At 52.2% G+C, this 25,195-nt stretch overlaps 1 protein-coding gene across 2 annotated transcripts in view; it reads right to left on the bottom strand.

The window, feature by feature from the left end:
• SH3BP4 (SH3 domain binding protein 4) overlaps positions 1-25,195 on the bottom strand; it is a 98,424-nt gene that overhangs the window by 16,439 nt on the left and 56,790 nt on the right. For both annotated transcript variants that reach the window (XM_027537976.1, XM_027537977.1), the window contains exon 3: positions 5,234-5,484. In XM_027537976.1, coding sequence (XP_027393777.1) covers positions 5,234-5,351 — 118 coding nt within the window. In that variant the 5' untranslated portion in view covers positions 5,352-5,484. The remainder of the gene's footprint in view (positions 1-5,233; positions 5,485-25,195) is intronic.

Below are 25,195 nucleotides of genomic sequence, written 5' to 3'. Positions count from 1 at the left end.
AGGAGGCGGCAGACAATAAGATGGTTGGACGGCATCACAGACTCAATGGACATGAGTTTGAGCAAACTCCGGGAGATGGTGAAGGACAGAGAAGCCTGCAGTGCTGCAGTCCACGGGGTCACAAAGAGTCAGACAGGACTTACTGACTGAACAGCAACAACTGGGGTTTTAAACATCTCCTTTTAACTGGACTTTTCTTGATTTAACTAACTTATTGGGACTGCTGCTAGGTCAAAAGAGAAGTTGAAAGTGATTTAGAAAAACAGTGTTAAATGACCCAATGCATGTAACCAAAGACCAGAAAAGCCCTCCAGCAGAAATCTCTGTGTCTAAGAACCAATTCCACTCTCTCCCTTCAGAATGAAATACATACACCGAGGGGAACGTACCCTTGATAATCAGACCCGTTTCCTGGTTCCCAAGTTGAACCCATTTTTCATCAAACTATTTATATGAAATAAGATTTTTGAGTCGGGTCTCTTTCAGCCTCTTTTAAACAATCGTTCAGAAGAACACCATGAAATCATTTCTCTCTTATCCCCTGAAAATTAAAGGTTGAGGTTCAGTCATAATTCACGTTCTTTTGAACAACTCTTGAAGCAATCTGAAAAAATGCCAACACTTTAAACAGCGGACTTAAGCTAATTTATGGCTCTTGGTGTCCAACTATGTGTTACCAATGTAGACAGCAATTAGAACAGCAGAGAAAAAAGTCATCTAAACAAGTAGGATGTGTTTTGAAAAATAACGGATAATTAAAAACCTCCCATAGGTGACCAAGTACATATACGTAGAGGATTAGGGTTAAGAGGATGAAGACATTTCTTTCTGATGGAAATAACCCCATATATTGGCCCCCTTCTTAGCCCAGCTGTGCCTTGTTTTACAGAGTTTGCTGCCTTCCTGTTACGGAAAAATGAAAGCAAATGTTCTTAGTTGTCTTAAATGAACAAGCAAAGAAAGGACATTTTTAGTGGAATTACACTTTCATCTTGTCTAATGTATGACTAAGTCAACAGATAAACTAGTCTATCAAATCGGCCCTCCTGCAAAAAAAACTCACCTGCCCATTTCCCTTTCCTAAAGGAAATAATAATAAATTGTATAAAGGAAATGATAATAAAGTATATTGTATTTCTACAGCAAAGTCTCAGGAAATAAGGTAGGAAGTTTCTATTTATTTACACTAACTAAATTACAGAGATATGCTTGGCAGGGTGTGTACCTGGGCCTTGGGGAGGCTGTCACCTACCACCAAGTCTGGGGTGTCAGAGAAAATCTGGCTCTGGGATCATGAGATCTGGACTTTTAATCTATACCCTTAGGGCTTCCCTGGTGGCTCAGCTGGTAAGAGAATCCACCTGCAATGAGGGACACCTGGGTTCGCTCCCTGGGTTGGGAAGATCCCCTGGAGAGGGGAACGGCTACACACTCCAGTATTCTGGCCTGGAGAATTCCATCGACTGTGTAGTCCAGGAGGTCACAAAGAGTCGGATTACGACTGAGCAACTTCTTTCACTTGAGCTGCTGTGGGATCTCTGGAGTCTGCGATTGTTCATGATGGATAAACCATCTATCCTCAGTGGGCTCTGGTGGGGATTAAATGAGATGATGCTGATGAAGTGATGAATATAATGATACTTAGTCCAAGCAAAGGACTCACAAAACCAACGAACTTATGGTTACTGCAGGGAAGGGATAGGGAGTTTGGGATGGACACGTCCCTGTTGCTATGCTTAAAATGGATAACCAGCAAGGACCTACTGTATAGCACAGAGAACTCTGCTCCATGTTATGTGGCAGCCTGGACAGGAGGGGAGTTCAGGGCAGAGTGGATGCACGTATGTGTCTGGCTGAGTCCCTTCACTGTTCACCTGGAACTATCACATTGTCAATCAGCTATACCCAATAAAAATAAATAAAGCCCCCTCCTCCTCGAGCCCCCTTCTAAGTTAATTTTTCTCCATAGCATTTATCGTTAACTGATACAAAATGTCCTTACATATTTATTTTGGTTTTGCGGCGGAGGGTTCCACTGCCCCACTAGGCTGTTTGCTCTGTTAGGGTACGTCTTGCTCACAGCAAGTTGCTTACAGCAGAGAAGCAACATCCACGTTATTGAAACAAGGTGTTGGCCGAAGTCAAAGTTAGTATTCCCTGGCTTTGCCCTTTTTCTGTAAAATCACACCGGAGAGAAATCAATTAAGACAGAAAGGAGGGAGTGAATAAAAACAGCCAAGCCAAGATAACAGCTTTGGGGGGGTGGGGTGTGAAGAAGGGAGCTGGGTCAGCTGAGGTCCATGGATAGCATAAGATCTTCCCTCCTACTTTTTTTTCCAGTCACAGGCTCCAGGAATACAAACAATTTTTTGTTTCCTTGACACGTCTCATGAAAGTGTCACATAAAAATTAAAACCAAATGATAATTAAAGAAAGCTGGCCGGCTATTAAAATCTTGTTAGACTTCCTCAAAAGTTATATCCCTATTACATTCCTCCAGAATAATTCCCTTACAGTAATATTTTTTTAAATTAAAAACCAAAGCTATTAAGCAGGATGTAGCCTGAGAAAATGTATCAGTGCAAATGAAGAATAAAATGGTTTTACTTAATATTCCAAGCTTTCTTCTTAGGAGAGGAGTGGCTACAGACTTCACTTAAGGATGAGGCTCATTTGATGGGAGACCGCACCCCTTCCAGTCGGGACCCTGTGGAGGTGGACCGCGGGGTGAGCTCCCTTCTAAGACCTGCCTCTTTATCAGTCGAGTGCTACTGACACCTGGGGACAAGAGGCTGGGACTTCCATTAAGTCCGATGCAGGAAAATCCCTATCGAATTCCATCTTAATGAATTCTGGAGAGTGCTGCCCAGATTCACAGGTACCTTGATTTTTAATACAAAAAAATATCCCCGGGTGTCAGGAGGTTCAACTTACTGAATAATACATTTCCTACCCTTCTGCCTTGGTTCTTATATAGGAAAAACATTTATCAGGTGTGGAAGACATTGCGCTGGATATTTTGCCTGAAATAAGACCCCACCTTGAAGCTGGCTTTATCATCAGGATGTGCAGGGAGCTGCTGGGCTGAAATGCTGCCTGGGCCACAGGTCGCCCCCTCCGGAGTGTGGTCCAGGGGTCTCTCCCCACTCCATCGCCCTAAGCTAACCGGCCCTGCCTCACAGCCCTGGCTGTCTCGCCTGCCTTCCTTCCCAGCTGCAGCATTCTTTTAGGATCAGCGTCATCATCTTTCAACGTTCCGCTCTCTGCCCCACATTTCAACATCCCCAGCCCAAACCCCATAACTTAAGTTCCCAGTTTCCCGCTTCAACTGTGAGTAGCTGGGTTATAAGGAAAACAGTGCCCAGTACCTGACTACAAAAAATAAATGGTTCGATTATTTATAGCAACACCCAATAGGTCCGCTGCTCTTATTAATAAAGCCTCCTGACTTCCCTGGTGGCTCAGATGGTTAAGTGTCTGTCTACAATGCGGGAGACCCAGGTCCAATCCCTGGGTTGGGAAGATCCCCTGGAGAAAGAAATGGCAATCCACTCCAGTACTATTGCCTGGAAAATCCCATGGACAGAGGAGCCTGGTAGGTTACAGTCCATGGGGTCGCAAAGAGTCGGACACGACTGAGCGACTTCACTTTCTTTCACTTTCCTGATTCCTTGGGGCTTCACTTCAGGAGATGTAACAGATGTGGGTTCAGTCCTTGGGTCAGGAAGATCCCCTGGAGAAGGACAAGGCAACCCACTCCAGTATTCTTGCTTGGAGAATCCCATGGACAGAGGAGCCTGGCAGGCTACAGTCCATAGGGTTGCAAAGAGTCAGACACAAATGAAGCGACTTAGCACACACGCATGATTCCTTGGCTAGTCTTTTCTTTAGAAGAAAATTTAAAGCGATACTCAGGAATATACCACAAGAATAAAGCACAGACAGGAAGAGGCAGAAGTTGAGGATTAACGGAAGAGAAAAGGCAGAAACGTGCACATATGTTTACTACATCAGGGTGAAGTGTCATGATTTTATCTGGGAGAGAGCAGTTTAGCTCAAGAAATATTTATTTAGCACTGACTTTGTGCCAGGGACTAACGACATAAAGGTACAGAGAAAGCTTTTGCTGTTGAGCTGTCTGTAGGCAGCACAGTGGATCATTTCAACAGAATTCACCGGCAGAGTCGACTGATGATGGTGGTGATGATGATGACGAAATGTAAGATGCCAGGAACCTCACAGGAGACACACCATGATGGCTAATGAGGGCAGGATGAACTCTAGGAGAAAAATGACCCACCAGCATCCTCTTTAGTGTCTAAGAATAGACTTCACCACCAGCCCAGTTTTATGGAGCTGTTAGGAAAACCCAGACTCAGTGATTAAACCCTGGGTTCACCTCTAAACCTTCCCTGGTGGCTCAGATGGTAAAGCGTATGCCTACAATGCGGGAGACCCGGTTTCGATCCCTGGGTCAGGAAGATCCCCTGGAGAAGGAAATGGCAACCCACTCCAGTATTCTTGCCTGGAAAATCCCATGGACGGAGGAGCTTGGTTGGCTACTGTCCATGGGGTCGCAAAGGGTTGGACACGACTGAGCGACTTCACTATCATCCACCTCTAAACCAGGGGTGGGCAAACTCTGGCCCCTGGGTTTGTCAGCTGTTTTGTGATCCAGGTGGTGGTTTTCATCAAGTTTTGTTGGAACACAGCTATGCCTACTTGTTTACTCTCTTCTGTGACTGCTTTCTCGGCCCAATCGCAGAGCCGAACAGCTGTGACAGAGGCCATGTGGCCTGCAAGGATTCGAGTACTTACCCTGTGGCCTCCTGCAGAGAAGGCATGCTGACCCCTGTCCCAGACCACCCTTCCCTTCCCCAATGGCTCTCAGGACCTCCTTGGCTCACCACACTCTCCTTCCCCTGGTTCTGTGTTCCACCACGCTCTTGTCTTAATGTCATCAAAACTCACACAAAGAGAAAGAATATTCTTCGTTAAGAAGCTGTTTCATTACTAAGGGGAAAATTCAAAACAACCTCCCCACACATCAAAACCAAACCAAACACGAGGCTGCCGTTGCAGGGCTGAATTTATAACCTGACGAAGTTTAGGCAGCTCAGATTCAGTTATCTGAATGTGAAACCTGGCAGCCTATAAGTAGGAGAGTCTCTGGGTCTTGAGCGCTCGTATGCTGCGTTTTCTCCCTAAGCCAGTGCTGTTCCCGGGAGCTCACCTTTGACATCATTAAAGCTCGATTCTGAAAACCCTTCGCTGAGGTCAATCAGGGTCCCCTCGGACTTGCACCGCGGGAGGCCGCTGGAGTTGGCAGCCCGGATGCGCTGAGCCGCCATCCTGAAACGCTTTTCCCCGGGCGGATGGGCTAAGGTTTCATATTTCTCCCTCCAGTTATTCCAGTGAGTGCGGAAGCTGCTGTCTCAGGCAACCATGCTGCACGACGGCATCAGCTTGGCAATGTGCTTCTTCCTGTGAGGGGTGGAAGAAAAAGAGAAATTTCCTTGGAGCAAGTGAAAAGACACGGGTTAAAGAGAAAATCAACGGCAAGAGGGAATCCTCGCTCTTCCAGAGGCCGTGCCATTTTTCCTGGCCCAAGAGCACATAGCAGGGCTCAGGCTCCAGCTTCTCTGCCCCTCTTATGCCTGTCTCATGGGTCTCTGGGTGCACACAGTCCCAGCAGTGTTCCCTGGCCTGCTGTGTGCACCCCCTCTTGCTGGGGGGTCATAATGAGGTTTGTGAAATCTGCTCGAGCACCTGGCCAACCCATTCATTATAGCCAAAGAGGAGGACAAAACAGCATCTGTCCCGCTGCTAGTTCCAGGGCTCGGAGAAGGGGGACTAGAGCTCAGTGTGTACAGAAAGTGGCTGGTCCCCTTGACTCCAGCCCGGGGCGGGCCGTGCTTTGCATCTCTGCAGTGGGTGTGAAGGGCCTGCTCCCTGCCCACACACTCCCCTAGATCCTCCCTGGACCCCCGAATAAACACAACACACACGTGACCACCTGTGCATGCAAGGTGTTCTCATGTGACTTCTGCAGACGGAATTCGGTACATTCACTGAGTCACCGTGCTGATAGCACACCGGGAGAGGAAGATTTTGTGGGAAAGAACACAGCTTCCCTTCTGAAGCCTCGGTTTTCCTGGGAAGGGGCACCCAGGTATGTGTATGTGTGTGTGTGTGTGGCAGGGGAGGGGGTAGTGGTTGGAGATGAACAAGGTAACTGACTGTGAGCAGACCCCTCACCAGGGCCAACGGACAGGAAAGGACCATCCAGGAGTCAATTTCAGAGCAGGGAAGGTCACACGCTTTCCCAGAGCAGACCTGGGCCGACGTTGCTCCACCTGGCCACAGGTGACCATAGCACTCAGCTCAGCGGGCAACTGAGGGCAAGCGAATTTCACCCAGTAGAGCCGGGTTCATGAACCCTGGCCGCAGGGCCCCTGTTCCTGGATTGTTCCATCCACAGACAGTAGGAGATGCATCGTTTTAATGCAGGAGGATCACCTTTACTCATGAGCGAGACCTGGAGCCCCAGCACCGCCCTGTGCAGGGATGGACGCCCTGTGCAGAGTGGGCAGGACGGAGCCCGCCCCAGGCTGTGTGTGCAGCAGGCAGACCCAGATTGCATGCGTGCTGTCTGCTGGGAGGAGCCTGTATTGAGCACCTTACATGAGGTTCGCTTTCATGTTGGTAACATGGGACAGTGAGAGCACCATCCTGATTTGTCTGAAGGAGAGAGAGATAATAACAACGGGAAGGTGCTGAGAACGAGGGGCCGGACCCCGTGACTCCTGGACCCCCCCCCTCCCCCGCCTCGGCCTCCATAGCCCCCATCAGCAGCCCCAGTCCTGGCTCTGAGTGACCCGCGGGCAGTGGCTCAAGGGCAGAGTTTGGGCCGTCTGTCTCAAAGGATGCCACATTCCTGCACCTGAGCACCCTGGGGAGAAGGCTGGCTGTGGGCCGAATGCATCTCCTTTGTCAGAGCTCTGACACCCTGCAGGGATATCTGGAGATGAGGAAGGGGTGGGGTGAGGTTAGATGAAGCGGGTGGCATCAGTGCCCTTACAGGAGGAGACCCCAGAGAGCTTGCCTCTCTCTCTGCTGCCTGCCAGGTGAGGTGAGGACACAGCGGGAAGACAGCCAGGAATGGGGCCCTTAACCCAAGATCTGGGGGTGGGGCACGCATGTGCACAAGGGGCAGGTCAGGAGTGGCAGGCTCCCTTGGAGGACACTTTCCCTAAAAGCAGGCCCAACCTGAGCCCAGACTGTGGTCCCTCCCACCCGTCTCCCATCCTGGAGTCCTGCAGCCCATCTGGAGTTGCCCCATCACACACACACACACACAAACACACACACACACACACGCACTCACAGGCATGCCAGATATTTGAAGGATGATGGGGTGAAGCACCTGGATGGTTTCCCCGATCGAGTGGCTCCCACATGACTTCCATTCCTTCCCTGTGAGGTTATGACTGACCAGGTGCTCAGACCCCCCTGCCCCACGCCCGGGTTCCTCTCTGCAGAGAACTGAGCTGGGCCTCCAGGAGAGAGGACAGTGGCAGGGACCTGGACTGCAAGCAGGAGGGCCTGAAGCCAGTCCCGGGATTCCCTGCCCCCAACCCAGAGCCCACCCTCCAGGTGGGGACACAGCCCCACTTCCCCATCAGCCACGGCGGCCACATGACTGTGCAGAGGCCATCGGAGCCGGACCAGATGACTGGTGACCAGGCCAGAGGCTCTGGCCCGACCAGGCAGCCTAGGGCCCTGAGAAGAGAGGATGTGAAAACATTTCGGATCCAAAAGTCGAAGCCTCATTTCCTGGAGGGAATCAACGCAGAGGATGAAATGGGATTTGTGGGCGGGCAGATCGGTGCAGGAAGAACTCTGTGATGGTTCTGCGCCCATAACCTGCTTTTGACAGGTGGGCTTTTTTCAAACTAAGGACAATTTCTACCTGGGATTTCCGGCCTCTTGGGGAGGCAGCAACAGGGAAAGGAGGTGGGGGTTGGTTAAAGCCAGGAGATGCCATCAGCTGTGGAACCTGCCAGCCCTCCCCTCCAGGCCAGGTTGCTCCCAGGACTCACCAGCACAGGGACGGTGCTCGGGGTCATGCTCATAGTCGGATGCACTTCCTGCCCCACACCCCCCAGTCCAACTCCCCCCTGACCCACAGGCTCCCGGTCAGGACTCAGGAACCCCAGCAGCAGTGTGCTCACGGAAACAGGATCCCTGGGGCTCCCCAGGGCAGTTCACCCTGACCAAGCTTTGAGAGATCAAGATGCAAGAGGAGCTGCCCCCACTCCCTGCCTCCCCTTTACTCACTTTTTAAGTATCACTGAGCTGCCGCTCACATCTGGGGAAGCATCTAGCGGAGGGAATAAATAAAAGTGAGGATGGGCTCAGTCATGAAGCCTTACTGCTCCCGAGGACCCCAGGGCCTGCGAGACCAGTGAGGGTCCCCAGAGGCGGGCCGGCCGCCCAGAGCAGGGAAAGGGGCCCAGGGTTATAAAGTGCGAGGAATCAGTGCCAGGCAGAGCAGGGCCTGTGAGTCTGGGGGGCACGGTGGTTGAGCACCGCAGGAGAGGCGGGGCAGGGGCCAGTCTCGGCCCTGGACGCCACGGGAGAGCCACCGAAGCTTTCTGATTCAGAAAGATGACTTTGGCTGCTGATGACACCACTGGAAGCACCAATGCTGTTTTGTCTTTCAAGACTACTGACACAGTTTAGGAGAAGCCAGGGACAGACGCAAGTGGAATTGGCAACGGAGAGGGGATATCAGGCAAGCCCCACCCCCTCAGAACTCTGCACAGACGCCCATGTCCTCGACAGAGGAGCTGGATGAAGTCTGGATGGGCTTTTACGCAGGGCCGGGAGACTGGTGGCCAAAAAGTCAGCTGAGGCCCAAGATAGGACACAGACGGCTTCGTGGGAGCAGCCAAGAAAAGCAGAGATTTAAGAGCGATCGGATTCCCGCCGCCCCTGCCGCTGCCAAGAAGGCAGTTGATGGGGAACCAGGGCCTCAGGGTGGGCAGAAGAACAAACCACAGAACACCGCTGGGAGCTGGGGAGACTGATTCCCATTTCTGTTGTGTTATCGATGGCAGATACAACCGTGACCCTGAGCCAGTGCAGGCAGAAAGCGTGCTGGCAGTTACAGTAAGAGATCTGTGGTCCTTGTAAAGCACAGACACCCCTCTCTGAGGCTGCCGTGCAAGGAACCTGGAAGCCACCAACTGTGGTCCTGACGTCGCCGCCACTTACCAGCCGGAGCTGAGGACTGAGGTCTGATTCCCCAACGACCGGGAGCCTCATTCACAGGAGCATGAACGCGGTCATTCACACCCTTCCTTGGGACCGGGGCCCTTTGGTCCGTGCTGCTCAATGCCCCGTGGAAAGCCTGGAACGGCTACTTTCCTCAGGGCAGGCCTGACATCCACCCCAGACACTAGCCTTCCCCTCGGGGATGTTACTTCACAGCAGAGAAAGAGCCAGGCCGGGCCACGCCTGTTGGGTGTGCTCCTCCCGACCTGACACCGCCAGGGTGAGGGTTCACGGTGAGGCTCTGTAACTCCTCCTCCAGAGATGCCTGGAGGGACCCCACTGCCCCGCCCAGCCGGGAGGGCTCCAGGAGGTGCGGCTGCAAAAAGCGCTCCCTGCTTCCCGGCTGGCTGACACTAGAGCTCACTTTATTGCTCCTGGCTGTCAGACCCCCGATTACTGCCCTGGTCCAATCCATGAAAATGAAATGAAATGGAAATGAGCTCGGTTGTGTCCCACTCTTTGCGACCCCATGGACTGTAGCCTGCCAGGCTCCTCTGTCAGTGTGATTCTCCAGGCAAGAATACTGGAGTGGGTTGCCATGCCCTTTCTCCAGAGGATCTTCCCGATCCAGGAATTGGACCCAGCTCTCCTGCATTATGAGGGGATTCTTGACCCTCTGAGCCACCAGGGAAGCCCATGCCCTTAATTTTCTCAAAGGTCCCTCCAGCTCAAACCGCCCCACCCGCACCCCGCTGGGTGTGGTTTGCTGCTTTTAAACCATCAAAGGTGGACTCCCCGCCCTGGTACTCAGAGCCCCACCGCCGTGCAGCTCCCCTGGGCTCACCTGGGCATCCGGGTTTACTCACCTCCACCCCGCGTGAACCGGGACCACTCGTCCGCCCACCCTGCGTGTCCATTGCACCTTCTGCCCCTGGAGCCCGCTCGCTGCCCTCCCCTGTGTCTCCGGGAAACTGTCTTCTCTCTCCCCACCCTCCTAGGGCTCCACCCTCCTCCCCACGGCCCTGCGAGTTCCAGATGACTCAGGGGCTGGCCTCAGCCCTGCAACCAGCAGAGGAGTTCTGCGCCTCTCTCCTGGAGGAGCCTCCGATTCAAGAGGCCCAAGGTCAAGAGCCATGCCCCGTGAATTAGTCCTTGCTTTATTCAAATAATAATAATAATAATGTGGGGGTAAATGACCTGATGCTCTGATCTGCTTGGCAGTGAGTTCACCAAGGTTCATCAACACTGTATTTTACCATCTGTTATACTATTCCTAGGACATCCCTGGTGGCTCAGCTGGTAAAGAATCCGCCTGCAATGTGGGAGACCTGGGTTTAATCCCTGGGTCGGGAAGATCCCCTGGAGAAGGGAATGGCTGCCCACTTCAATATTCTGGCCTGGAGAATTTCATGGACTATATAGTCCATGGGGTCACAAAGAGTTGGACATGACTGAGCGACTTTCACTTTTCATACTATTACTATATATTACTATACATTATGCTTTCTCTACTTTTTTTTTTCACCATTTCTCTATTTTATTATTTTTTATCATTATTACTTTCCTTATATATTCCTTCTACTATTATCTTATTTATGCATGTGTTTGAAAATGTCCCAAATGAAACATTTTATAAAATTAGGAAACCTCCATCATTCGCCTCTCCAGGAGGGATGTGTCAGGAATGAAGTTATGAATATATGTGTGTATGTGTCTCTTTGAAAGAGAAAACCTCTAAGGAGCGCTAAATACAAATGCCCAGGTGGTCTCACAGCACAGCTGGACATGGCAGGGTTCCCGCTCGGTCGACAAATGACCAAAACTCCAGACGTGGTCACCGGGGGCTCCCCTCAGGGCTAGCGGGCATCCTGTACCTCCCAGTCCAAACCCAACTCCGGGTTTGCCCCAAACCTCCTCCCCAAAGTTGCTACCTTTAGTCAACAGGAGAAGGGCTCACTCGACCAGGCCCAAAGCCCCCTGTCCCTCCCCCGGCTCTCCATGGTGGGTGTGCACGGCATGTGTGCCCACACCCCACCCCACCCCCGGCAGCTCCGGCTGAGCTCCCCTCAGCACCACTGGCCACCATCCCCCTTCAACTCAATACAGTGGTTGGCTCCTTTCCATCAGGTCTAACACGTCCAGCTCTGCCCTCCCGTAATCCACCCCGCCGTCAGCAGTCAGGACTTCCTTCAAAACAGTCAGTTGGGCCTCTGCTCAAAACCCTCCAAAGCTTCTCAGGCCTTCCTTCACGCTCGCAATGCCCTCGTGGGCCCTGCTGGCTTTCTGGTCCTTTTCCTGTTCTCTCCCTCCCACCCCAGGGCCTGTGCACATGCTGTTCCTGCATCCTGGGAAGCCCCTGCCAAGTATTTGCCAGGCTGGACCCCTCACTGCAGTCAGGGGTCTGCGACACCCCACTCTACTTTCCTTATCAACACCAGATAAAGCCCATGCTCTTCCGTTTCCAGCCTGATTTCTCTAAGAGAATGTAAGCTCTCTGAGGCCTCTTGGGTTGTGATAAGCCAGTACAGAGCAAGCTCTCAAATATAAATGGGTGAATGAATTCTATTTAAATAAAGAATACAGCTTTGGAGCTCTCTGGCAGGTAAAGAACCTGCCTGCCAATGCAGGAGAAGCAGGTTTGATCCCTGGGTCGTGAAGATCCCCTGGAGGGGGAAATGGCAACCCACTCCAGTACTCTTGCCTGGAGGATTCCATGGACAGAGGAGCCTTTCGGGCTATGATCCACGGGGTCGCAACGAGTCGGAAAGAACTGAGCAAGTAAGCACACAACCTGGGCTAGTACCCTGTAAAAGCCCCAAACCCAACAAGGGTTACGTGTCTCCTGGCATGTATGTCAAAGTCATAGTCGCTCTGTGTCCGACTCTTTGTGACCCCAGGGACTGTAGCCCACCAGGCTCCTCTGTCCATGGGATTCTCCAGGCAAGAATACTGGAGTGGGTTGCCATTCCCTTCTCCATGGGATCTTCCTGACCCAGGGATCACCCCCACATGGCAGAAGTCAGGTCTCAGAGTCAGGAGGGAGCATTAAAACTTACTAATGTCTGACTCACAATTAATGAGGTTTTCTTTTCTTTAGTATACAGGCCAATTCATTCAGAGAGAAAGGAGCCCACTGCCAGCTCCCTCCCTGGTTAACTAGGGGGCTGGCCTCTGGATGGCCGACACCTTCGTACAAGGACACAATTATTTACAGATGCTGGTGGCACAGTCAGGAACCCACACACAGCTGCTCAGCTACCCCTGGGGACTTGTCACTCCCAAGATCCTGGAATCCCAGAATACTACTGTGGGGGCCTATGTGCCAACATTCTGCCCGACGAACAATTTAAAAGTGAAACAAACTGGGCTTCCCTGGTGGCTCCATGGTAAAGACTTCGCCTGCCAATGCAGGAGACACAGGTTTAATTCCTGATCAAGAAAGATCCCCTAAGCAGTGGAGCAACTAAGCCCAGAACGACAGAGCCTGGGCTCTAGAGCCCGGAAACTGCAACTGCTGAGCCCACGTGCCCTGTCTACTGAAGTCCCCAAGGCCTAGAGCCTGTGCTCTGCAACAAGAAAAGCCACAGTGAGAAATCTGGGCACCGCAACCAGAGAAAAGCCCATGCAGCAACAAAGACCCAGCACAGCCAAAAAATAAATCAATAAAATAAAATTATACAGAAACGCAACAAAAACCAAGCAGGAAAAAGGACAGAAGCATCTGTGGGGTGGAGACACCCTACAGCCAGGACCCCAGTGTGTGCCCCAGCCAAGCCCGGGCCCTCCAGGTGACCCGCCCCAGGATAGCACAGGAGGCAGGCGCCGGGCCTGGACCGCTGCTGCGGGAGGCCCCGGGCGCCGAGACGGCCCTCGGCCTCCCCTGGGTGGATTCCGGTCGTGCCTGGTTTTTAAGATGACTCACTCTCCACGTCGGATTTTAATTTCTGGAGTAGGAGTATCATGTGGATTTCATCAGATTTCCTCCGGCTGAAAGAGAAAGCACGAGTTTCAACCGGCTCCGGGGCGCCTCGGTCAGCAGGCTCTGTGGACACACACTTCATCCTGTCTGCCACCGCCCCCCCACCCCCCGACTCTCTGCCCAAGAAAGAGCGTGATCCCGAGGACTAAAGTCAGCCAGAGCTACGCTCCCTCCCTCCCCCAGGAGATCCACTTCACTTCCAGCGAGCAGCCAGAAGAAACCCAAAGCCCGGGGCTCAGAGAGGCCCACACGCCCGGCCAAGGCTGTGGGGAGGAACCTGGCTTTACGGACACCTCCCTGGGATCGAGGAGGAGCCCTGAGGAAGGCGGGCTGGGAGTGACCCAGCGGGCGAGTGTGAGCCCGTCTGCATGCCTGGAAACGTCTACAACAACCTCAATACCCTCTTCCCTCCGACGCCAACAGCCAGAGAGGGAGACGCCAACTGCCAGAGAGGGAGACGCATCCCCCAGCCTAAACAGCACCCTATCTTCCTCTGCCTCCTGACCTCCCGACCCTGACCTTGACCGGTCTGGGCAACTGGCCCAAGTGAAAAGGCAGTGCGTGACTCGTGCCCCTTTCCAGGTTCTGCTCTCTTGGCTGGGAACGCATGGGCTCCAGTTAGGAGAGCTCCATCCTGCACAGGGAAATCTGAGCCTTCCCGCCACCTTCAGAACCTTTCTGTGTCCTGGATCCACCTGGAGCAGAGATGAAGGACCATGATGCTGCCCTCTGGTGTGGCCTGGAGAAGGGCCGCCTCCTTTCGGGGTAAAGCCCACGGTCCCATCAGAGAATCGGGACCATGGGGAACCCAGCTGCTTTTTCCAGTGTCTGTCTGCGATGTATTTTGCTTTGGTTCAACGAGGACCTTAACATAGGAGATAAGTATTGGGAGGTATCAGAGCACCCCACAGCCGGCTGTCTGTGTGGAGTAATGAGGTTCGTGGGCAGAATCATCGTTCTGGCCCCTGGGCACCTCCTGAGCAGGGGACCACATCTCCTGGGTGAACAGCTGCTGAGAGCTGCACCTGCTTCTTGGAACAGGCTCTGTGTACACTGGGCTGGCAATGTGTCCATGTTCAAGGCCTAACTCTGTTCACCCAAAGCTGGTGATCAAGTTCAACCCCCCATGGTCTCTACGTGGTGCACAGGAGGGACCCCGCCATTGTGGGCACCATTTCTCAACTGCTGCTTTTATGGTGCCAAGTGTGATGGCTGGAAGGACCCAGCCTAAGGACCCAGCGTTTCACCTAGTGCTCAGTCGTGTCCGACTCTTTGTGACCCCAGGGACTGTAGCCCACCAGGCTCCTCCGTCCCTGGGATTTTCCAAGCAAGAATACTGGAGTGGGTTGCCATTTCCTCCTCCAGGGGATCCTCCTGGCCCAGGGATCAAGCCTGTGCCTCCTGCATTGGCAGGCGGATTCTTTACCACTGAGCTATGGGGGAAGCCCCAGTGTTTTCATTGGCCAGTGACAAAATAAGAAAATCTGAGTCTGGAGAATTGCGGGGTCGTGGGCGATGGTCAGGGTGGGGCCAAGAGCCCTCCACTGCCTCTGCGTGGCCTGAGCTTCTCACTCCGTGGCCTCCTGCCTCCAGCCTCCAGGATGCCCAGCTGTGGAATTTTTCTTTGGGGCGGGCTGGACCAATCCCACCATTTCCTTGAGTCAAAACAACAATCTCAATCCCTTCAGGGGCTCCTACAGTCTGTAGAAGACAATCGACACCTGGCTTGTCTTTCCAGACCCTCTATACACTAAGCCACCCTCCATGTCCGTATCACACTCGCCTTTGTCTGCCCTGAGCTCACCAAGCAGTGACCGATTCTCCCACTTGGCTCTAAACGTCCCTTGACCACCTTGAAATCTCAAGCTTCCATCTCTCTTTCCACCCCATGGACTTAAAAGACCCAAGAGGGCTCCCAATTTCTGCTCTGTTAAAACCTACCCATCTGAGAGGACCCTCATCATATGGTGCTTTTGAAGACAGAATTCCACCTTTTCTCTGAGCTCTCTTGGGCTTTATCCATCATCTTGTCTGGGCACTTACTGCTTTCACTCTGGGCATCAGAGCTGTAATCCTGCACACGATTTCATAGTTTCCAGACAGCTACCCTCATGTCCTCAGAAGCCAACTGAATACCTGGCTCCTCTGTAATCGTCCAGCACCAAGCACATGGGCCTGGCCCCAGCTGGGGTTTGGTCCATCTGCTGAACAAACAAATGCTTCATTCAAACATTCGTTCAGCATCACGGTGCATCGGGGGACCAGCAAAGACACAAGCAGATGGAGATGCAGTCTCTTCCCTTGACTGCTCCTCACTTAGCTGGCGCGACAACGTGCATGAAACTGACACCGAGGGGAGGGGAGGGCTGAGGTCTGCCCCACGCCTTCTGAGCCTGCACAGGACGAGAAGCCTACATGCCTTGGATTGCCCAGCACACTGTGTGTGCCACACGGACACCCTCTACCCGCCCGCCCTCCTGCGCCATCACCCCACTGCTGATGACAGCAGGGAGTTCAAAGATGGCCAGATCTGTGCATGTCGAGTGCTCCCCAGGCATGGGGTTTAGCCAGTCTGGTGGGGTGGGGTTGCCCCCACCGAGTCACATGGGAAGAGCTGCGGCAGACAGGCTGGGAAATAAAATCTTGTGATCAGCCCAGACTAAAAAAACTTCCCCACTCTGGTCCCCAGCCAGTGACAAGAAAGAAAAGGCATGATTATCTCTGAAGATGTTATAATAGAGATGAGAAGAGAGGCCCATTCACTTGATGGGCTGGAAGGAGGGAGACTCAGATTCTTGACTCTCATCTGACACAGTCAATCAAACCGCAAAACATCAGCACTGGGAGGACTTGTGGTTTCCAAGCATTAGTCTCTGATTTACTGTTTTCCTTTAAAAAAAAAAATCAAATTATTTAACACTTCTCTTTAAACCAACCTACTTTCTAACAACGTAAGCTCATTCAAAAAAGTTATTTTAAAGGCAGCTTTCTATAGCTTTAAAAAGGAAGTTTCTAGTTTTTTTTTCCTTAAAAAAAAAAAAACAAAAACTCTTCCTTAGACTGATAAATCTTTTCTAGTATATATTAACTTAAAACATTTTTTAAAAGTTCATCTTAGCTACCACTTTGGGAGACAGAAGAGTAGCTGGTGGTACTCATTTTACAGATGAGGAAACTGAGGCTTGTTTGGTTTTGATTGAAAGAGGTTTTCCCTGGGGTTCACATCTGAGACTCATGAAAATACCAAATTCAGACAAGCTTGCTTGCCTGGGAAGGCATCATCTAAGGCTTCATGCTACTCCTGAATTTATGGATGATTCTCATTAATGACAGACACGTGCCACATCTGAGGTTCAAGTTCAAGTGAAGACGGGAGGACTGCAGAAACCAAAGGGATGGGGGTGGGAGGACGGTGATGCGTAGGCAGAGAACAGAGCCACACCCACCAGGAGGCATCACTGAAAACAACCAGCAAATACAGTGCGTGGCCGGCACTAACCCCACAGAGCCTGCCCCTGAGCCTGGGAAGAGAGCGATGCTCGAGGACGGACTCGTGAGGACAAGGAGCTTACTGCTGCCCCTCAGCCAGGCCCTCCCCAGCATCAAAGGGAACTGTGTCAGTTTCATCCACCCGTTTATCAAAGACCCAGCATCTGGCATAGTAAGCAACAGATGAAACTCAAGGAATAAATGAATTTTTTTACAGAAAACCTATCGTGTCCATGGCTAGTTGAGATATCCTGGGCAATAAACCAAGCACCAATCTCGACACTTCATCAGTATTTGTTAAGGGAAGGAGAGAGGACAGGACTCTTATTCCTGCTCCCGTTCCACTGCCCCTCAGCCTCTCTGTCCTGAGGAGAGCAAAGCTGCCGGCCCAGTGACCTCCGCACAGCACTGTTTGAGTGAGACAGGAGTGCTGCTGTGTTCAGCCGCTCGCTCAGCGTGTCCGAGCCCCTGCGACCCCGTGGACTGCAGCGCGCCAGGCCTTCCTGCCCATCACCAACTCCCGGAGTCGGTGGTGCCATCCAACCATCTCATCCTCTGCCACCCCCTTCTCCTTTGGCAGGTATGGGAACAATTATTTAACATGTGGCCTGAGGGTGTTCTAACTCCAGCCTGGGTTTATGCAGCTGTTAAAATTAATGTTCTAATACTCAAAAGAATGGAAAATCCACACAACAGAACTCTTGAGAAAAATGAAACCCACAAATATTACAATAATGTGTTCTTAGAAATGTGTATTTGCTAGAAAAAGAAGAGTCAATTTCACACTGAACGCCGACGGTGATTATGTCCATGTGGCAAGCGTATGGATCATTTAGTTCTTTATTTTTCTCTAAATTTTCTACTTTTTGTAATTAAAACATACACACACATTTTACAAAATAAATTTCCATCCTCCTTCCCAAACACCATGATTCCAGCAGGTCATTTCCAGCCTTGCAAGACCGTTTTCTAAGTATGTATAACAGTATGCCATCTGCCAAGCTGATTACACTTTTAAACACTTGACTGAGCATCTAGAATGATGCATCCATTAATCCCCGTGGATCTAAAGCCAGCCTTCCCAATTCTAGCTCCATGAATTCCTATTCCTTCTGGCCTCATGATTCTCCTAACTAGGAAACACAGGCTATCTGATTTCTGATAATGTGATTTATTTTATATACATATGGGCTTCCCTGGTGACTCAGCGGGAAGGAATCTGCCTGCCAATGCAGGACATGCAGGTTTGATCCCTGAGTCGGGAAGATCCCCTGGAGAGGGGAATGGCAGCCCACTCCAGTATTCTTGCCTGGAGAATCCCATGGACAGAGGAGCCTGGTGGGCTTCAGTCCCTGGGCCACAAAGAGTCGGACAGGACTGAACAGCTACCACTTTCCTTTTCTCCATAAGCTCTCTGTAAAAACCCAAGGCTGGAGTTCTGGAGGCTTCAGGGCTGGTGACCACATGGAGATGTGGGGGAGGAGAGGGGGTGCTAGGAGAGGAAGTGGAAGCCCTGCCCCCTTTTCCATACCTTGCTTTAGGCAGCTCTTCTGTCTGGATGTTCCTGAATTACATCCTATTTACCCTGTTAGTAAAATGTTTGAGTTCCATGAGCCTCTCTAGCAAATTAATCAGACCCAAGGAGGGGATCATGGGAAACTGAAATCTGCAGCCAGCTGGTCAGAAGCACACGTGACAACCTGGACCTGTGATGGGCCTCTGCAGTGGGGCGGTGGCAGCCGTCTTGTGGGACCGAGCCCTCGACGTGGGGGACCTGAGCTCATCTCCAGGCAGAGAGTTGAGCTGCACTGGACCCCCAGCCCGAGTCTGGGGACTGGTGGTGGGTGGGGGGCACCCCACAGGTATTGGAACCACTCATTCCCCACGGAGAGTCATCACCAAAGATACTGCACAAAGGAGCTTGGGCTGCACAGTGTCCCTGGGCAGAAAGGACTCGCCAGGCTTGTTTCCAGGTCTGTGAAGCAGGGAACACCCTGACCTGCGGTTGCCCGCAGGCTCCCCGCTTTCTGCGGCTATACATGGCAGGGTGGTGACCGTCTTTATCCCTAATCTCCAAACTTTGGATCATTTTCTTAAGATGAATTTCTAGTAGAGTACGAAGCGTTGCCAAACGCTTTTCCTGGAAAGCTGTAGAGAGTCACCCTCCCAACAGCAGCAGACGTTCCTTCCCTCCCTTGTGACGGAAGTTCAAGAAAAGCTTCGCTTATCTGACAACTGGGCAATGAAATACCAAGTTTAACTCCACATTCCTTCGAAACCATCAGTCAGAAAATTTTCAAGTTCATTACATCTTGTTTGCTGCTTCACGACTATCATTATGCATCCTTTGCTTGATTAGACTGTAAAATTTCATTTGTTGTCGCCCAGTTGCATAGGAATCTTTGTGACCCCAGGGACAGTAGCCCTGCAGGCTCCTCTGTCCATGGGATTTCCCAGGCAAGAATACTGGAGTGCATCGCCAGTTCCTTCTCCAGGAAATGTCCTATCAGTTACAAATATCTCCCCTGCTGTTGCTCGCACACAGGAATCCATTTGCTAGCTGAATGAAGTCTCAATTATCTAACCCCATCAATCTTTCCTTTGTGATTTCACACTGAAGCACAGAGAAGCCTCCTCCATTGAAAAACTTGATAAACATTCACATCTATTTTCCCCTATTTAAAAAAAAATGGCGTGTGGACTGACATTAATGTACAAAGAATTTATTTGGCTGCTCAGAGAAGAACTTCGCCAAATTAATTAGCAAACAGCTAGGCAATTACTCGTTCATCAGTCCCTGCACAATCTGTCCCCTCCGTGATGTCACTTGGTGCTTTTTAAGTGTGTATAGATACCAGGGTTTGAATCCGCCCGATTCTGCGTCGTGAGTCTGCCTATTTTTATCACAACACCAGTCCTTATGTAACTCCGGGAGTTCTACCACAGTTGGCCATCTGGGAGGACTAGCCTCCATGACTCGTTCTATTTCAAAGCCTCCTATCAGTTATTTTTACCTATTTTTGTTTTCTTCCAAATGAACTTCAGAATAATTTAGTAATATGTCTTTCCCACCTTTTCATTCCTTCAAAAAAATTAACCCCACTGGGTTTTGGTTTTTGCTGGCATGGCACTGGTGAGAACTGACACCTTTTTACTATTTTATCTTTTCCTCCAGAAATATGGTGGGTCTGTTTATTTAAAAACGAGTGCCAGAACAGTGTGTGTGTGTGAGTGTGTACGTGTGTGTGTGTGTGCAGTTGCTCAGTCGTGTCTGGCTGTTTCTCACCCCGTGGACTGTAGCCCACCAGACTCCTCCATCCATGGGGTTCTCCAGGTAAGAACACTGGAGTGGGTTGCCATTTTCTTCTACAGGGGATCTTCCCGACCCAGGGATCAAACCCAGGTTTCCCGAATTGCAGGCAGATTCTTTACCATCTGAGCCACCTGGGAAGCCCAAGGAAGCCCAGCTGGTTTATAGCTGCTTCTGCTACTGCTAAGTCACTTCAGTCGTGTCGGACTCTGTGCAACCCCATAGATGGCAGCCCACCAGGCTCCCCGGTCCCTGGGATTCTCCAGGCAAGAACACTGGAGTGGGTTGCCATTTCCTTCTTCAATACATCCCTAGCGACTCCATGGACTGCAGCCTATCAGGCTCCTCCGTCCATGGGATTTTCCAGGCAAGAGTACTGGAGTGGGGTGCCATTGCCTTCTCCGCTGGTTTATAGAGGCTTTATTAAATGAGGACATATACTTTCTTTATAAATTACTGATCACTTCATAAATCCTACCTCCATTGCTATTACAACTGTGGGTTGTGTGTAGTGAGGGTTTAATATCACTGCACCTTACTTCCATTACCTTGAGCTATTTAAGGCCCAGCCATGGGGTTGAGGTCAGGTACTTGAGCAAGCATCTCTTAGCTAAAACCTAAAAACCACCAGGCCGGGGAGAGCAGTCCTGAGCAGTTGTTCACGCCTTTCTCCTACCCTCATATTATGAACTGAACTGTGTCCCCTGCCGACGATGCTGAAGTCCCAACCTCCGCTACCTGCCAACACAAACTTATCTGGAAACAAGGTCTTTGCAGATGACCAAGTTCAGATAAAGCAATGAGGGCGGGTCCCCATGCAATATGACAAGCATCTTTACAAAACGGGGAAGCTGAGCACAGAGGGAAGGTGACGTGGAGACACAGGGAGGAGGTGGCCATCCAGAAGCCCAGGAGAGGGGCCCAGGATGCTTCTCCCTTGGGCCTCAGAAGGAGCTAGCCCTGCCGCCACCGCAGCCTGAGTCTCAGGCCTCCGGAGCCACGAGAGATGGAAGCTCTGTTGTGCTGAGCCCAGTCCTCGGCAGTGTGCTCTGGGGGCCCCAGGAAGGTCACACAGCCTCCTGGGGGTGTGGACACAGATCCGCCATCTCAGCCCCTGGTGCTCCTCAGCCGGCGTGGCCTCCCATCTCCCAGGAATTCCTCTTTTCCAGCCCCCTCTTTGTCCCAGCTGACACAACCGGAACTCAAGAAGCAAATGAGTGTCCAGTCCCAGAACACACGCCCGGCCTCTGCAAAGTGTGGTCTTACCTCCACATTTCTGGAACGTTATTTCCTAAGATCCCAAACTCCCAGGCCATCGACTGAAGTGCTGAATGTGGGGTGACCCACATTCCCGAAGTCAGAGTTGGACGTCGGCAGAGAATGGCACCCACGGACCCAGAGTGCTTCTGCAGAAAACCTTGCCACCTCATGGGCCCTGCAGAGGCATTTCTTTGCAGCAACCAAGTACGTGGGGGTTGGAAAACAAGCAAGTTTCACCATGATTCTGGAGCTCTCTGAACTTTTCCATTCACTGAGAACACAACGGAACCACCAGAAAATAGGGGTCGGGTGGAGGACAAAGTAGATCGGTGTCCCCTAAGCTACGGGGAGACCCTCCCTGCCAGAGGGCTCCATCTCCATGATGTCAGGCTCCCCGTGGGGGAGTCCAGCCCGTCTGCAGCAGGACACGCACAAAATGAGCAAATCCTTAGCAACACAAAAGACACCTTATGTAGTCACAGCACAGAAGCAAAACCTTGGCTAGAAATTTCCTGCAGCTGGTGGAAGCCGAGTGGGAAAGCAGCTGAGGGCAAGCGATTAGTCTTCAGGGGGCCCTGGGATCCCCCAGAGACACAGAGACAGAACGGGCAAGACGGCACAGCTCAAAATACAACAAAGGAGCGAGGGACCCGCCGTCGAGAAGAAGAAAGGCCGGCGAGAATGACAGGCCCGTGGGAACAGCAGCCGTCTGGAGGCCAGACAGCCCGGAGGACCAGCATTTAGGGGAGTGCTGTGTCTCCTGGCTCCCCTTGTAGCTCAGTTGGTAAAGAATCTGCCTGCAGTGCAGGAGACCCGGGTTTGATCTGGGTTTAGAAGATCCCCGGAGAAGGAAACGGCAAGCCATTCCAGTATCCTTGCCTGAAAAATCTCATGGACACAGGAGCCTGGTGGGCTGCAGTCCATGCGGTTGCAAAGAGTCAGGCACGACTGAGCAGCTAACTTACACTTGTGTCTCCTGGCACAAACCGAACCACAGCTTCACTGATTCCTCAAGATGCAATCATTCTGGAAAAGACCAGGGCAGGGAAAAAGCTGTTCTGGAAACATCTGTTTCCAGACAAAAGCTCATTTTCTCCCGCGGGCCAACCCTCTCTGTAGCCTGGGAGATAAGAGGTCGTTTCCGGCGGCCTCACAAAGGTGAAGACGCTGCAGTCTGCACGCTCGGCACCCTGCCTCCAGCCCAGCTCTGTTCCGAGGCTCTGCTTGCTCTTCTAGCACGTGGTTTCCTCACCTGATCCTTTTATCACCATCTTCCTCCTCCTCCTCCTCCTGGCCTGCAGCCGGGACTAAACTAAGGTGATGCCACCCTACAAAGAAGGGAACACGAGGCTTTGGAGTCAGGCTGGAGTGTGACCAGCAGCTCTAGCTGTGTGCTCTTGGACACGTTACTTAAGCTCTCTGAGCCTCTATTTGTACCACCTTCAGCAGAAAGATAGTAAAATCTGGCTTGACATGTGAGCACATAGTAGATGCTCAATGAGGGCCATTCCTAGTCATCACCGTGCCTGGAGATGAAGGCCAGCTGGCCCAGCATGGATGTCCCCAGACAGCGACGTGCCAGGGGCTCAAACCCACTCAGGAATTCTCTGCGTTTGCACTCAGAGGCACTGGCATGTACTCGAAACCAAAGCCACTACCTTCTCACCTTGATGAGCTCTCTTTACTCCGCTGTGTCACCTGGCTCCGGGCAGGGAAGCCCTCTGGCGAGCAGAATTCAACTGCTTGGCGCCTCCCCCTCTCCATCTATAATATGGGGTGACGCGCTCTCTGCCTCTTCCAAGCGTGTGGGTAAAGTCGGCTGGTTCATGCCGAGCGCTTACTAAGACCCAGCAGGTGCTCTGTCCCCAAGTCAGGGCTTCCTGCTCTTGATGCTAGAAACACTTTGGATGGGACCACTCTGTGTGTGTGTGTGGTTGGGTGGGGCCTGGCGGGGGTGGGGTGCCCTGCGGGACTTCTGGCAGCATCCTTGGGCCCCCACCCCCAGAAGCCGGGAGCATCTACCCTAGACAACCCAACTCCAGGCACCACCACGTGTCCCCCAATATCACCCCTCTGAGAACCACCGTCCCTGCTGAGGGCTACTGTTATTAACGTTATTTATCCTCTTCCTTTACCTTTAAAACCGAGCTGCCGGGTCGTGTGTTTCCGCCTCTCTCTGGCTCCTGCCCTTGCATTTCAGTCTCAACCTCCACCCCATGGCCACGGCCGGCACCCCTGGGCCCCAAGGGGCTCCCCCTGACAGTTTTCCCACCCTGGATGTCAATGACAACCACCTGGGGAGGCGTTGGACTAACACGGTCCCACCTGGAGATTCAGCAGCACATTTTCAAAGCTCACGCACTCCCAACGCACACACAGGGCAGAGGGTCTCTGTGCAGCCCAGACTCACCTCTCAGTCAAAGAGTCTACAACAGTCCTTCCTTTAGAACCCAGACCCCGATCGCTCAGCCCCCGCTGTGAATGGCAGTCCAAGGTCACCCCCGCCAACCCCACATCCTGGCCTCCTCAAGCCCCAACCAAGCTCTCTCTCCCTATTCAGGACCTAGCCTTCTCCAAGGTCCTCCAGATCCCTCAATATCTGTACGGCCTTACTACTCAGAAGAAAGCCCACTTGCTCAACCCCCGAGATACCACTGGCTTCATCCCCCTCAACCCCAACCCCGAGCTGCAGGTCCTAACGACCAGCTAACAGGCCCCCTCCCCAAACTCTGCACTCTCAGCCAGGCGCGCCGCTCACCTTACCTGGAAGATGCTCTCTGACTCTTTTAAGCCTGACCAAACCCACCTACCCTTTAACAAATCCTCCCTGGACCTCTGCTGTCACTGACCCTAACCCCAAGTCCATCACAAAAGCACCCAGGGGCAGCGGCACTTTCTGGGTGTTACTCACAAGGTCCTGAGTCTACACACTCACGGCACTAAGTCCTGGAGGCGAGTTCTGCAGGCGCACACAAGCTGCACACGGGACCCTCAAGTGACTCCTTCCACGAGGGGCACAAGCCCACAGGGCAGGTGATAGCAGGTCTGCGAATCCACCGGCCACTGTGCCCAAAAGAGCATTTTGACCTTGAAAGGATCAAGGTGCATTTTAACAGGTAAGTAACAAAGGCCAGAGAGACGGCCCATGAAGGAGCAGACTGAAGCGGTCCCAGGAATTCCAGCACCTTCGCGTAGCCTTCAACCCCGACTCCCGGTGTGGCTATTGCTGCCTGCAGAACAGATGCAACCAAACGTCTCTGGGCCTGAGTCTGAAGTGAAGCGGATCACAGAAACACAAGGCCAAGCACTGGGGAGAACTCCCTGTAACAGGCGGGCCCCAGGGGCAGGCAAGGTTTTATTTTTAGAAGCAGGACACATTCTTCAAAGGAAATCTTTGCAGAAACCTTGAGCCAAAACCTCGCCCAGGTGTCCTGGGGTCAGCGAGGCCCAGATGCGCGGGTTCCCAGGGCTGGTGTAAAAAATAACCACAAACTGGGCGGCTTAAAACCAAGAAACCATCCTCCCCCAGTCCTGGACGCTGAAGGTCTGAAATCAGGGTCTCTGTGGGCATGCTCCCAGAGGCTCCGGGATGAGCGTGTTCTAGGCTCCCTCTTGGCTTGTGGCTTCATGGGCAAGCCTGGTCTTTCCTCGGCTCGTAGATGCCCCTGCAATCTGCCTCTATCATCCCGTGGCCCTCTTTCCTGTGTGTCCACACGGCTGTCTTCTGAGGACACCAGTCACGGGATTAGGGCCCACCCCTGGTGGCTCAGTGGCCAAGCATCTGCCTATCAGTGCAGCTGCTGTGGAAGATTCAGGTTTGATCCTTGGGTTGGGAAGATCCCCTGGAGAAGGGCATGGCAACCCACTACAGTATTCTT

Source organism: Bos indicus x Bos taurus, chromosome 3 (genome assembly GCF_003369695.1).
Source record: "Bos indicus x Bos taurus breed Angus x Brahman F1 hybrid chromosome 3, Bos_hybrid_MaternalHap_v2.0, whole genome shotgun sequence".
NCBI lineage: Eukaryota > Metazoa > Chordata > Mammalia > Artiodactyla > Bovidae > Bos > Bos indicus x Bos taurus.
This window is presented reverse-complemented; position numbering and strand designations above follow the sequence as displayed.